Source organism: Halyomorpha halys, unplaced genomic scaffold (genome assembly GCF_000696795.3).
Source record: "Halyomorpha halys isolate HHAL.00 unplaced genomic scaffold, Hhal_1.1 Scaffold257.1, whole genome shotgun sequence".
In the NCBI taxonomy this organism is placed as follows: domain Eukaryota; kingdom Metazoa; phylum Arthropoda; class Insecta; order Hemiptera; family Pentatomidae; genus Halyomorpha; species Halyomorpha halys.
This window is the reverse complement of record NW_027104967.1, coordinates 1663752-1677462: the sequence shown is the minus strand read 5'-3', so window position 1 is coordinate 1677462 and position 13711 is coordinate 1663752. Positions and strand designations below refer to the sequence as shown.

General features: G+C 29.1%; 1 protein-coding gene across 1 annotated transcript in view; it reads left to right on the top strand.

Annotated features, from left to right (window-relative positions):
* The window catches only part of Mcm2 (DNA replication licensing factor Mcm2), an 18705-nt gene extending 6287 nt beyond the window's left edge, over window positions 1-12418 (top strand). Inside the window, exons 5-17 of the mRNA XM_014419999.3 lie at window positions 186-286; window positions 469-652; window positions 1208-1317; window positions 1431-1623; window positions 1709-1836; window positions 1925-2021; window positions 2199-2409; window positions 2564-2814; window positions 7117-7281; window positions 9325-9627; window positions 10658-10840; window positions 11030-11185; window positions 11802-12418. Of these exons, the coding sequence (XP_014275485.1) occupies window positions 186-286; window positions 469-652; window positions 1208-1317; window positions 1431-1623; window positions 1709-1836; window positions 1925-2021; window positions 2199-2409; window positions 2564-2814; window positions 7117-7281; window positions 9325-9627; window positions 10658-10840; window positions 11030-11185; window positions 11802-11933 (2214 nt within the window). The 3' untranslated portion in view covers window positions 11934-12418. The remainder of the gene's footprint in view (window positions 1-185; window positions 287-468; window positions 653-1207; window positions 1318-1430; window positions 1624-1708; window positions 1837-1924; window positions 2022-2198; window positions 2410-2563; window positions 2815-7116; window positions 7282-9324; window positions 9628-10657; window positions 10841-11029; window positions 11186-11801) is intronic.
* The last annotated feature ends 1293 nt before the right edge of the window (window positions 12419-13711 follow it).

Genomic DNA, 13711 nt, shown 5'->3' with positions numbered 1-13711 from the left:
GGACTAATAAGAAATAAAGTGTTGAGACAGTATTGGATACAATTTGTGGTTTTATTTAATATATAAACTTTTTTTCATATCCATATATTAATGGTAAAGACCTTAAATCAGTCAGGGACACAAATTGTACATTCTAGACAGAATGAACCATTACTGATTTTATATTAATTGTTTTTATGTTGCAGATGATTGAATCAATTGAAAACCTGGAAGATACAAAAGGTCATTCAATAAAGGAATGGGTTACCATGCTTGGTCCACGTACAGAAATTGCTAACAGATTTAGGTAAGAGATTTCATAATTTTAGTTAAAATAAAAAAAAAAAAAAATGGTAGAAATTTATTTCATTTCTAAGACAAATTTCGAATTTCCCTGAACAAGAAACTAAGTAATGTAAAATGTATTACTTATTTTACTGTGAAATATTGAGCTATTAGTTAATTTTATTCTACCCTTATTTTTTACAGGAATTTCCTTAGAAATACTGTGAACTCTAAAGGATCATTTGTGTATAAGGACAAAATCAGGCATATGTGTGAATCAAATTACTCAAGTTTTGAAGTTGAATTTCCTGTGTTGGCTGCAAAGGAGAATGTACTGGCTTTTTTTCTCCCGGAGGCCCCAGTTCAAATGTTGGAAATTTTTGATGAGGTATCATTTCTCTCTTAGAAATTTGCTATGATATTTACATAGAAGGATAAGCAAGTTAATTATTCATGGTTTCATTTCTTTCAGGTTTTAATATAAAAACTATTTTTTACAATTCCAATGTTTTAGTAAATTCAGCCTTCCATCTCATTAACGTTTCAATGATTAGCATGATTAATATCAACTTATTATTTCTTGTACTGCAGCTATTCTGGCAGTCCAGGATTCTGGCATTCTGAGATCATTTGTTTATTTGTTTCTCTGTGTGTGTGATGATACTTTACTATACTATGCAGCCAGTGCTTTGTCGTATTTTATTGGTGACTCTTGTGCATCATATTTATTCTGTTATGGGTGATTATTCTTAGGGTTATAGGACCTGTCTAGTGTGGTGTCATTAAATGAATCATGTCACATTAACATACATGAGATCTAAATATGATGTTGATGTTTAGATATTATTAACCAAAATTAATCCCAGATTATTATTGAAATTGTTGGTTAAGAATTCATTTCAAAGTTATCTTGTTTAATCAAATTTCATTTTTTAATTTCTAGGTTGCTAAAGCTTTTGTCCTTACTATTTATCCTAGTTATGAAAGAGTCACCAGGGAAATTCATGTAAGAATATCTGAACTGCCATTAATTGAAGAGCTTAGAACTTTTAGGTAAGATACATTTGTATTTTTCCTGAATGTTTGATCAAGCACAATTATTTTAAATAAAACTGTATTTTTAATCTAAGATTTATTAATTAACATCAGACTTAATTTCATTCTAGAAAAATTCATTTGAATCAGCTGGTTAGGACAAGTGGAGTCGTCACTGGTGGGACTGGGGTTCTTCCTCAGTTATCGCTTGTCAAATATGATTGTTCAAAATGTGGCTATATTATAGGACCATTTGCTCAGTCACAAGAATCTGAGGTCAAACCTGGTTCTTGTCCTGAATGTCAAAGTAGCGGACCCTTTACGGTCAGTATGTGTGTATATCCCTGGTTTCTGTAATTTTGTCTGTAATAAATAAACTTCATTTTAATAACTTCTATTATAATCACAGATCAATATGGAAGAAACTATTTATCGTAATTATCAAAAAGTTACTATCCAAGAATCACCTGGAAAAATTCCTGCTGGGCGAATGCCGAGGTCTAAGGAATGCATCCTTCTTGCTGATCTTACTGATAGGTTTAATTCATATTTTCATTCTTTTTTAATAAAGAATATTTGTTGGTATAATATTTTATTTTATTATTTATTTTTTTTTTCATCATAGGTGTAAACCCGGAGATGAGGTGGATATAACTGGTGTATATACGAACAGTTATGATGGATCTCTTAATACTGAACAAGGGTTTCCAGTATTTGCTACTGTAATTAAGTGTTGATTTTATTACTTTATTGATAACAATTTTTAAAAAATAAATAATTGGAATAAAATTATATTTTGTTAATTATGTGAAGTATTATAATCAGATTCTGTGTTTGTATTACTTTTTAAACATTCAAAGGATTATTAATAATTAGTTTTGTTTTGAACCTTATTATAGGTGATAATTGTTAATCACTTGATTGTCAAAGATTCAAAACATATTGTTGAGTCTTTAACGGATGAAGATATATCTGCAATTATGAAACTAAGCAAGGATCACCGTATCGGAGAAAGAATTGTATCCAGTATTGCTCCTTCAATCTATGGTCACGATTTTATCAAAAGGGGAATAGCATTAGCTCTTTTTGGGGGTCAACCCAAAAACCCAGGTACTAAAGTTTTTGGTAACTTAAACTTACCAATCAAAATTAGTTTCATAATTTGTTTCTCATATTCAAATTTTATGAAGCTATTAGTATATATTCATAACTTAGTGTGTTGAAAAGTTTCTTATAAGATTTTAAATAACCATTTTGTTTTCAGGTGGTAAACACAAAGTTAGAGGTGATATAAATTTATTAATGTGTGGTGATCCTGGAACAGCCAAGTCTCAGTTTCTTAAGTTTGTTGAGAAACTTGCACCCCGGGCCGTTTTTGCTACTGGTCAAGGTGCTTCAGCGGTCGGTTTAACTGCATATGTTAAGAGGAGTCCTGTGACGCATGAATGGACCTTGGAAGCTGGAGCTTTAGTGTTAGCTGATCAAGGTGTTTGTCTCATTGATGAGTTTGATAAAGTAATTATACCAATTTTTTTATATATGCGTTATTAACAGTATATAGCTACATATTTATGTTGAAAAAATATTCTCTTATGTGTATGCCCTGTTTTAAAAAGGATAGAGACACAATTAATTGAGTGTAAAATGTCTTTTCTTCCATAATATTACCTTATTAACCCTTAACGGTCATAAGTCATCTCATAGATGACAGCAGTAATTTGTTGTCACGTGTGAGGTGACAAGGCTAATCATGTCCAAACTCACTACAATTTTAAGTTCTTAGACAAATTTATTTTTGGGGCCCCAGGTTGGTAAAATTTTTTGGGTAAATATTGAAAACATTTTTCCAGCCATAGTTATTAAATTTGCTTGGTTAATATGTTGGGACAGTTCAGTGTCAAGACGTATACCTCTGACAGTTAAATGTGGCTCTTAGTCCACTAACATTACTTGTACTATTAACAATCATGCCAGACAGTGCGACTTTACTGTCAAAACAGTAAAAATGTCATGACTATCAAATAGTTACACTGTGGTAATGGCTAACACTATGATTGTTCACTGCCAAGGTGATAGTTAACATGACAATTGCTTTACTGACATTACTTGTACCATCAGCTATCACGCCAGAGCTAGTGTGACAGTACAATCATATAGTTAAAGTTATAACTAATGTTCAAAAGCGGGCATAACAGATATTCAAGTTGCTGAGTGGGTAGTTTTTGTTGTAAGAATCAGCAACACTGCTTATTAGTTAAGTATTTGTAACAGAGCAGTTGACATCTCCTGTTGTATACCACTGCCTTTTCTAAATAAATTATTATCAGAATCTCAAATATGTGCAAAATAAAAAAAATAATAATTTCTAACAAAAATGTTTATAGTTTTTTATTAACTATAAATGTTTTTCATATCTTGTAGGAGAATCTACATTATGTTCTAATTTCATACATAGTTAATTGGTAATAATAAATCTTCCAAAATAACTTCTAAGAATACTAATAGTTAGAGACTCTAGTTCAGCGGTTTCCTAATTTGTTTGCAATGACTCCCTTCCTGGACTAAAAAAAAAATCATGAAACCCTTATCGAGCAAAAAAAATGTTGGCACAAATTATTCTTAGAGCAGTTGGATATGTAGGAAAAGGAGAAAAAATGGAAATAAAATGCTAGAGTTCACTGTATATTTGCTATTTAACCTTAATTTATTTTGTTTATGTGACATTTTGTTTGGGAAAGTGACACTTTTGGCACCCAGTTTGGGAACTGCTGCACTAGGCAAAAATTAAATATAACTATTAAAAAAAAAGTCTGCGGACTACCTGTTGGAAACCACTGATAAATAATTGTAAACAAAAAGATGAGCATTATATTTATTAATTTCTTCATATACAACAAGTTTTGGGCCGTTAATCCTCAGGAAATATGTTCCAAGCATAATTCTCTTAATCTATATAAATTTCTATACAATTTTTCTTGACAGAATTAATTTACAATGTAGCAAGATCAGATTTAAATTGTTATTTCTCCTTTAATATGATGTAAACACACTTACAAATAAATAATTATTTTATCATAATCTAAATCAAATATACTTACAAGCACAATATTTTATTATCAAATTTATTTTGCAATGCTTTGATTCACAGTTTAATCCTATTTTCCTTTGCAAAATTGCTCATTTTTATTTATAACAAGTTCGTATGGTGCATATGTCCTCATTAAACATATTGAAAGGCTAACTCTCTTAATCTATGTAAAAGATTAATTTTTCCTTACCAAATAATTAATAACTTAGTACTTTGATAAGAATTAAATTCTTATTTAATTTTAGATTTCTTACTGATTTTTTGTTGCAATGCAATACAGATTCATAGAAAGGTGGGATTATTAGGAATTATTTTATCATAAACAAATGAAAATGTATTTTAAATAATAATATCCTGTAATTCTACTATTTCACATTATATCTTCACTGTTTATCAAATTAACAAGAGCATAGAAGAATGTACAATTTTTCATCCATAGTAAATCATAGCTAATTATGAACACGCATAAATATGATTGCAAAATTATACATTATCTTTACTTTGATACATAAAACAAGGATAAGAAAGAATAAAATAACAATTTAGAATTAAAAGAACGTTTAAGTAATTGCCTAAAGATAGCAGCACAAATCAAGGAAGGTAGAAAATAGTAGTTCCAATAACTGCCGCAAGAGGCCAGCACCATTCAAACAACAATTTCTGAAGACGAAAATTTTCGTTTTGTATAAGGAGAGTAGGAGTTCACAGGAGCTCAAAAACTGAAGTCTATAGAAACCTGTCTGATCTAGTGAGCTCCTGTGAACCTTTACTCTCCTATTATGAAATGAAAAATTTCCTGCTAGACTTCGTAAAGGGCTGCCTGGATGGTGCTGGCCTCTTACGGCGGTTATTGGAACAACTATATCCTACCTTCCTTGATTTGTGCTGCTATCTCTAGACAATTTGTTATACTATTATATTCTCTAGCCTTATTTGGACTAGGAAAACGGCTGTTAGTATGGTGCTGGTCTCTAGGGGCACAAATTAAAACTATTATTTAATGCTTCTCTTGATTTGTGCTGCTATCTGTAGGCAGTTAGTTAAACTATTATTTTAACATTCTTTATATTCTAAATTATTATTTTATTCATTCTTTTCTTTGTTTTATTGATCCAAGTTAAAATGATGTATAATTTTTCAATCATATTTATTTATGCCTTTTCTTAATTTGCCATAATTTACTATGGATGAATAATTGTACATCCTTGTTAAATTGATAAACTGTGATGATGTAATGTAAAATATTGTTTAATTATTTCCTTTTTGGATCATGTGAAATTATAGAATATACTTTATTCTGAGTGAAGTATTGTTTGTGATAGCTTTAAAATTGAACAGTAAAAATAAATTAAGGAATTTTAAGTCTATTAATAAAAGAAAAATTCTTTGTGTTAAAGAAGTTAACCATTAATTCATAGCATACTGCTCACTGATTGCCTATTACCTTAGTTGTCTATAATGGTGTTTAGTTCAATGGCATTATAGGGTCAGTATGAATATTTATAAAAGAATAAGTTAAAATTAATGCCGATAGAGGTACATAATCTAAACTGTGTAGAATACATTGTTTTGGTAGTTAAAGAGGATGATCTATGATAGTAACTAAGTAGTAGATAAAATTGGCTAAAATTAGTTCTAGATCTTTTTCACTATGGATAGGAAATAAATTTGTGCATATGTAAGTGAATGTTGTGAAAGGAAATTTATATGGAACCAAGTAGATTTCAATCTGCACAATCTCTAAATATTTTATCAAAATTGAATAATGGCAATAGGTGCCATGGAATTGGACTACGGGCAGAGATAATAAAATTAGATTCTTGATGTTGAATGTGAAAATTTTTGATTCTGAGGACACTTTTTTTTCTTCATTTCCTAAAAGAACTTATACACTACTTCCCAATACGGACATTTATTATCAGAAGTTAGACCTTACAATAGAATGACTGATTAAATTTGGGGTTGTCAGCAAGTTTAATACTTGTAAAACTTATAAGTATTAGGCTATACTCTCTATCAAAAAGTATAGCCAATATTTGTTTATTAATTAATTATTTAAGTGTTACCTAATTTATGTTTTAAATTACCTTTTTATTTCTTTTGTAATCATATTTAACAAATTACATTGAAAGCCAGATTTTAACTAAAAATGTAAGTAAAAGATTCATTATATCCAACAGATTATAGAAATAGATGAAGATTACAGATTTGAGTTGTACTTCAAATACAATATTTTAAAATATGAGATAAAATAAATTTTTTTTTGGGAACAAATACTAATTACAATTTTTTTTTTTCATGTAAACATACAATTTAGAGAAACAGTATCTTGTAAATTGAGGAGTTAAATAGAAAATAGTAATTCATATTTTGCATCTCGTATTTAAAATACTTTTATAACTTGATACTGAAGAGTATTTTGTTTGTGAAATGCTTTTCTTCCCAATTATGTGAGTTTAATTTGTGTTTAAAACACTTTCTTAAAAATATTTGACTGTAGTTAGTGATTTAAATATCTTTCTTTTGAAATAATCACAAGTTTAGCTCAACTCTTAGAGTTCATTGTAATAAGATTCAAACAAAGAATAGTTACTTAGTACTAGAATATATGTATGATTTATTTCTACATTAAAAATAATTTATTTCAAATTTGTAATTAAATACTATAGTTTATGCCTATGTTACAGTTTGTTTATAGTTGTTCTAAATTTTTTAATACAATTTTATAGATGAACGATCATGACAGAACATCTATTCATGAAGCAATGGAACAGCAAAGCATTTCAATATCAAAAGCAGGTATAGTGACGTCACTTCAAGCTCGCTGCTCTGTTATCGCTGCTGCAAATCCTATTGGTGGCAGATATGATACCTCAATGACATTTTCTGAAAATGTGAGTTATTAAAATTAAATAATCTCTTACTGATTAATTTTTAATTTATAGGATTAAATAAATTTATAATAAGTCTCCCAAGTTTATAGATTAGGTCAGTATAGATTCCTCACTTGTATTTTTTTTTTTCTTCTGTGAAAATCACATTTTCTGGAAGCTATCCTTTTTTCCAGAAGTTTCTATTTGGTAGGTATATTTCAAGGTTAATGATTTGTTGTTTAAGAATAACATTTACAGGGTGAGCCATTAATGAAATATAGGTGTTTCAAAAAGGAGATGTTTTAAGGAAATACATCGCGCGTTATTGACATGGTTTTTTCATAGGGTGGGTTCGTCACTCCCACGCCTATTTTTTGTAAGTGCCACCCCTTGGCTAACGGGCCTCACAAATGCCTAGGGGGAAGGTGGTGAGTGAATTTCATATAATTTTATGCTTGAAAAAAGCCCGGTTGGGAACGGGGCTCAAACTGACAACCTTTGGGTCGGTAGATAGGCTCGTTGCCACGCTGCTACCATCGTCCCTATTATTCTAGCATTAACAATAGTTATTATAGCTTTATGACTATGTTAAACCTATCTGAGTAGAAAGTTTAACATAGCCCTGCTCAGCTTCATAATAACTACATGAAAAGGGTATCAATATTTCTCAAAATTTTGTATGTGAGTAGAATTTGGTGAAAGTACGTATTACATCAGATTTTTTCTTAGGACCTCATTTAACCCACATTGTAGTAAAAAATAAAATTATATAAGAATATTTTATGTACAATCAATTTTATTTTATGCATATATGTTGTAATAATTAAAATTTTATTTAAATGAAATAAAAAGAATTTTAATAGTTTTAACTAATTTAAAATATAAAAGATAGCTTGGATTCAAATTAAAAAACTTGAATATTAAATAGTTAATAGAATTTTATTTAAACTTTATGACATAATAGACTCTTTTCTCAGGGCGGGTTTTCAGGGAATCAACAACAGACGAAATTTTACTACTAATAACACTTAAACTTAATTAATAGCTATTTTACAAATGTAATAAATTTCATTTAGAAACAAAATTAACCAAATACACAATCTTCCCTTGACGATTGATGATTGTTGATATCCTCTTGTCTACCATGCTATGTCCAACCCCTAACAATGGCTTCCAGTCTTTCCCGTTCTAGCCGACCGACGTCCTCTCACCACGCCAGCCAAATCAAGAGTCTCCGTTTCTTCTCTTCTGTCTTCAATGTTCACTGGTCGATCCAAAAATAATCAATTGTAGTACAATCACTCTGCTTTCTTTGCTATGATTTAAAGTATGTAACTATGTAAATAGTTTATTGATAATTGTTATGTTCTTCTATTTCTTCTTTGATTTTTTTTTCTATAATTATTGTATAGAAACAATAAAAGTTGAAAAATTTCAATCTATCTCAACACAAACAATTCAATGAACACTTCAGAAGGACGTGCACCACCATCTTCCTTGTTTTGAACAGCGTATTTATTTTAAACAATGAAAACTGGTTAGCTTGCTTTTTGATTTAAAATAACAAATAAACAATACTGAAATGATATATACAAAATAATAACATAACTAAAATCATTTATATATAAATATCAACTATTGATTAAAAAGAAAGGATATTATAATGTATATATTAGACATTTCAGTCTTTTTACCTTTGCCCATTTTAGAACTTTTTACCCTTACTTCTCACCCTAGTCATCTTATTAAAATAATGTATTGTAAAATATATTGTAGATAAAAAGTCCCTAGAAAACATGACCACTAATACTTCCATGGATTTGTGTTTATAATATCTAAGAATTTCAAATGTTCAAGTTTCAACTGTGGAAAGACAAAAGAAAATTTAATTAAATTATTTTACCTATTGTTAATAACAGTTCAACAACTATCATTACATGCTAAAGTTCTTGAGTTTAATTATAAGGATCTTAATGAAGCATTCAGTCATAAAGTATTATTTTTTTTTTTTATTTTTTTTTTAGGTTTTTCATCAAGTATTAATTTTATAAAACTATTTTTCAGGTTAACCTATCAGAACCTATCATGTCACGTTTTGATGTTTTGTGTGTGGTCAGAGATGAAGCAGACCCTGGAGCAGACGAACAGTTGGCAAAATTTGTTGTTTCATCTCATATGAAACACCACCCTGCTGCTTCAAATTATCCACCTCCTTCATTTGAAGCCGAATTGCAGAAAGATACCATCCCTCAGGATCTTCTCCAGAAATATATTGTTTATGCAAAGCTCAATGTCCATCCAAAACTTAATTCAATGGACCAGGACAAAGTGGCGACCCTTTATTCGCATCTGCGGCAAGAGTCCTTGGTTGGTATTATTATTGTAATAATTAAAATTACATCTATTCCAAGAGCTTGCAGAAAATAAAGAAGTTATGTCAACCTGATTTTTTATCAATTTAATTAAAACTATATGTTGTTAATAGTAAAAATTGATAACTCTGCCTACCATCATTTGGAGAATAAAAGTGACAGCTTTGTTTCAAAACAAATAAAAAATAAATTTATCATTAATTAAGCTCCTTATCTTTAAAACTAACTACAACACTAAAACAATTAAGAAACATCATTTAGAGTAAAGAGTAAATTTGCTAAAATATGAATATTCAATAGTTCCCAAGATATAATTTTCAAAAGTAACATTTTTTCCATCTGTATTTTGGCAAGTATTATGGAAACTACTACTTCTACAAAGAACTTACAAGTGTTTATTAGCTCTAAATTGAGTAGTAGTAGCAGTTTCCATGATATTGGCTAAAATAAATTTGTAGGATGTTAATTTCTCATTGTTTGCAGAAAGATTTAGGTTTATAAAAAACTTTATTTCAGGCACTATTAGATGTACAGATGCCTATTAGCATCCGAGTTTAAGCTAGTTGAATGTAGTCTATAAGATTTATCATTGACTTCTTCAACATTTATTTTTTAATTACATGTTCTATATCCCTTGTATAAATTGAACCTTTTTCCAACAGAAATGACATACAATTTTTTCTTTACTTGGAAGTACTCATAAATGCATTTTTTGCAACTTCTGGAACAGCCACTATTTTTTATTCCCCTTACCCAGGGTTGACAGTCATCAATTTTGACTCTTAACTTTATATAGTTATCATTAAAGTGATTAAAAATTGGGATAAAATAACTTTTTTTTCTCCTGTTAGGCTCTTGGACTTATAAAGTTGAAAATCTTTGAAATGACTGAAATTTGTATTTATAGGATTTAATTGTATGATTTACTTAGTTCCTATCAATGTTATAAAATTCAGCATGTGTCTAAATTTTTAGCTCTTGTTATATTATATGTCCTCTGTTTTAATTTACTCATTTGATGCCAGGCCACAGGAAGTCTTCCTATTACTGTTAGACATATTGAATCTATGATACGTATGTCAGAAGCACATGCTAGAATGCATCTAAGAGCTCATGTTCAGGAAGATGATGTTAATATGGCCATGCGAATGATGCTTGAATCGTTTGTAGAAACTCAAAAGTACAGTATAATGAGCACTATGAGAAAGGTAAATTATTTTTCGTTAATTTTAGCCTTGTTTAAAGTTAACTTTGAAATTTCCTAGTAGCCATTTTTTATTTTTGTTTCAATATTATTTATATTTTATTATTATGAAAGCCATTGTTACAAATAGCATACTATAAGAAACTAAATTTAATTTCTAATCTATTTTAATTAATTATTTATAATGTTTCAGACTTTCCAAAAGTATTTATTGTACAAGAAAGATACAACAGAATTATTATATTATATTTTGAAACAGATGGCATCAGATCAGATGATGTATATTCGTGGTATTCATGGAGTTGCTGTTAATGTTATAGAAATTCATGAAAAGGACTTTATTGATAAGGTGAGTTAATATAAATTTTAAATATTCTCCACATATTTAGTGTTAAAAATTACATATGATTTAAGAAGAACTTAAAACTTCCTAGCCATTCTGAACAATTGTCTGAATGAATGAGGTCCAATATAAATTGATGAAATGGTATAGTTTATTTCCATGTCATTTTTTTTTTTTTTTTTTTTAATTAAAATTTATAAGATGATGGCGCCCTACAAAACATGCACACCAAACACCAAAAAGTCTTGGGTCTTCCATATTAGTACTTTATTAAATTGATCAATAAATTAATTGATTTAACCCTTTAACTACCAATTATGAAAAAAAAAATCCTTGAAATCTATTAGGCTCTCTGAGGCCTTAAGGATAGAAAATACTAGTTTTTGCAAAAAAAAAAAAAAATTGGTTGTCGGAACATGGTTATTTATCACTGTGGTAGGGGCAGGGTTGTCCCAGGGGTATGAAGAAACAATCCCATTTCCCATAGTTACTCTATCCTACAGACAATGCGAAGCATCCACTGAGAGTTAAAGGGTTAAACCATATTTTTTTATTTTTGTGTGATGGAATAACTTCATAATGTAGTTCTCGGTTAGTATTCTTTTGATTTTTTTTTTTTCAGGCTAAACAGATCAAAATATATGATGTTCGTCCATTTTATGAAAGTAAAGTATTTGAATTGAATCACTTTGAATATGACCCAAAGAAAAAACTTATCATTCAGAGGATTCCAGTAGCAGAAATGGAAGAGTAGTAATTTTTGTGCCATTTTAAATAAGTGATATGAAAAAATTGGACCAGAAGTATTATCAAGAATTCTCTTTATTTTTATTAATGTCATGACGTTTTTATTCATTTTTGACACGAACTCTCAAACCTATTGATTGTATATATTTAATGTTTTATTTGTATAATTGCATTGTGTACATAAATTCAATGCTGAATATTATCCATTGTGTGTATAAGTTGAATTTTGAAGTGAATTAGTTTTGTTACATTTTCCATTGTTATTTTCTCTGTCATTAAAGTGAATTTATTCTAGTAGCTATGATGAGAACTTGTTACTATAATTAATTTTATATTTGAATTAATTTTAATTTTTTTTTAATTTGTAAATCACTATTGAGTTTACATAATTTTAACCTTTCTAATATTTATTTGTATGCTTAAAGAATATTTTTGGAACTTTATATTTATCACCACCTATCCAATGAATCAACATTATCAAAGATGTTTCTGTTATAAGAAATATGTTACCTTTAAACTTCAATTTCAATTTTGGTATTGATTTTTATATTTGTTAATATATGTAGTTGTTTATTGTTTTTATATGTTCTGTGTGTCTTTATTATTCCTTCAAATACTCTTATATACATTTTATTTTTATGAAAATTACTGATTTTTTCTTTTATTCTATTTTTTGTCACCAGATTCAAATTTTATTCCACCAAGTCAGGTAATAAATAGCTTTTTCTATATTACTGTGATCTTTTAAATTTTACACTAATTGTAAGCTATGTCATGATCTTAGCTCAAAGCTACAAAAAAAAAAAAAAAATATTAGTATACTTCCCTGAAGAAACTTGGGAAATTTGCCCCTGTAATCGTGAGGTTAAAATAGATAAAGAAAGAAATCACTGATAGGAAACCAATTTGAGATGGAAGAAACTTGTAAGAAAAAATAATGAAGATTATGAACATAATTTGCCTTTTGACATTGGTGACAAATAATGTGCATGAAACAATTTTACTCCTTGAGAGGTTTAGACGGAAATGGCGGGACAGACAAAACTTGAATCACGGGCTGTGAAGTGCTAAAGGAATGACGTACTGAAAGTTCTGGGATATTGATCCACAGCCAAAGAGAGGAGGGAGAGATCATGTTTTTGATTTTTTTCATCAAATTTCCTTCAAGAATGTTCCTATAAATTTTTCCTTATCTCTTATAGTTCATAAATATACACTCATAAAAGTAATACATTTGAAAAACTTTATTGTAAGATAGCATAAAAAACCATTTCCCTTCAAAATTAGGTTTAATGTTTCACTGTTCCTACAAGATTCACTTATTTCATGTCATCCCATTTAAGCTACTATTGGGGTCTATTTCAACTAAGAAAAGACATGATTTAATTAAAACAATGCTGTATTAGTTTGGGACCTTTGATGTTTGTTAATGTGGATATTTGTATTAATTTTTGAACATAACAAATAGCTCCCAAAATTATTCCTGTTTTTTTGTAAGTAGTTTGTTGTTTAAATGGAAGTTCCAGATGGCCCATCTGTTGTGCGTTTATCAAAGATGCATTGGTATACTCCTTCCTCCAAGATGCCCATGTAGAGTTGATAGAACTACCATTAACCAAATCCTGATAGTATGACAGCAAATGTCAGTTAACACTATGTTGCGACAGCTTTCACTATCACCATAAAGAAAATGAGCCGTACCAAGGTCAAAGTAACTTTAATGTTTAGGTGTTCTTCATTTATTACATGAAGAACCCAAATTGAGGTGAACTGGATGGGTATGGT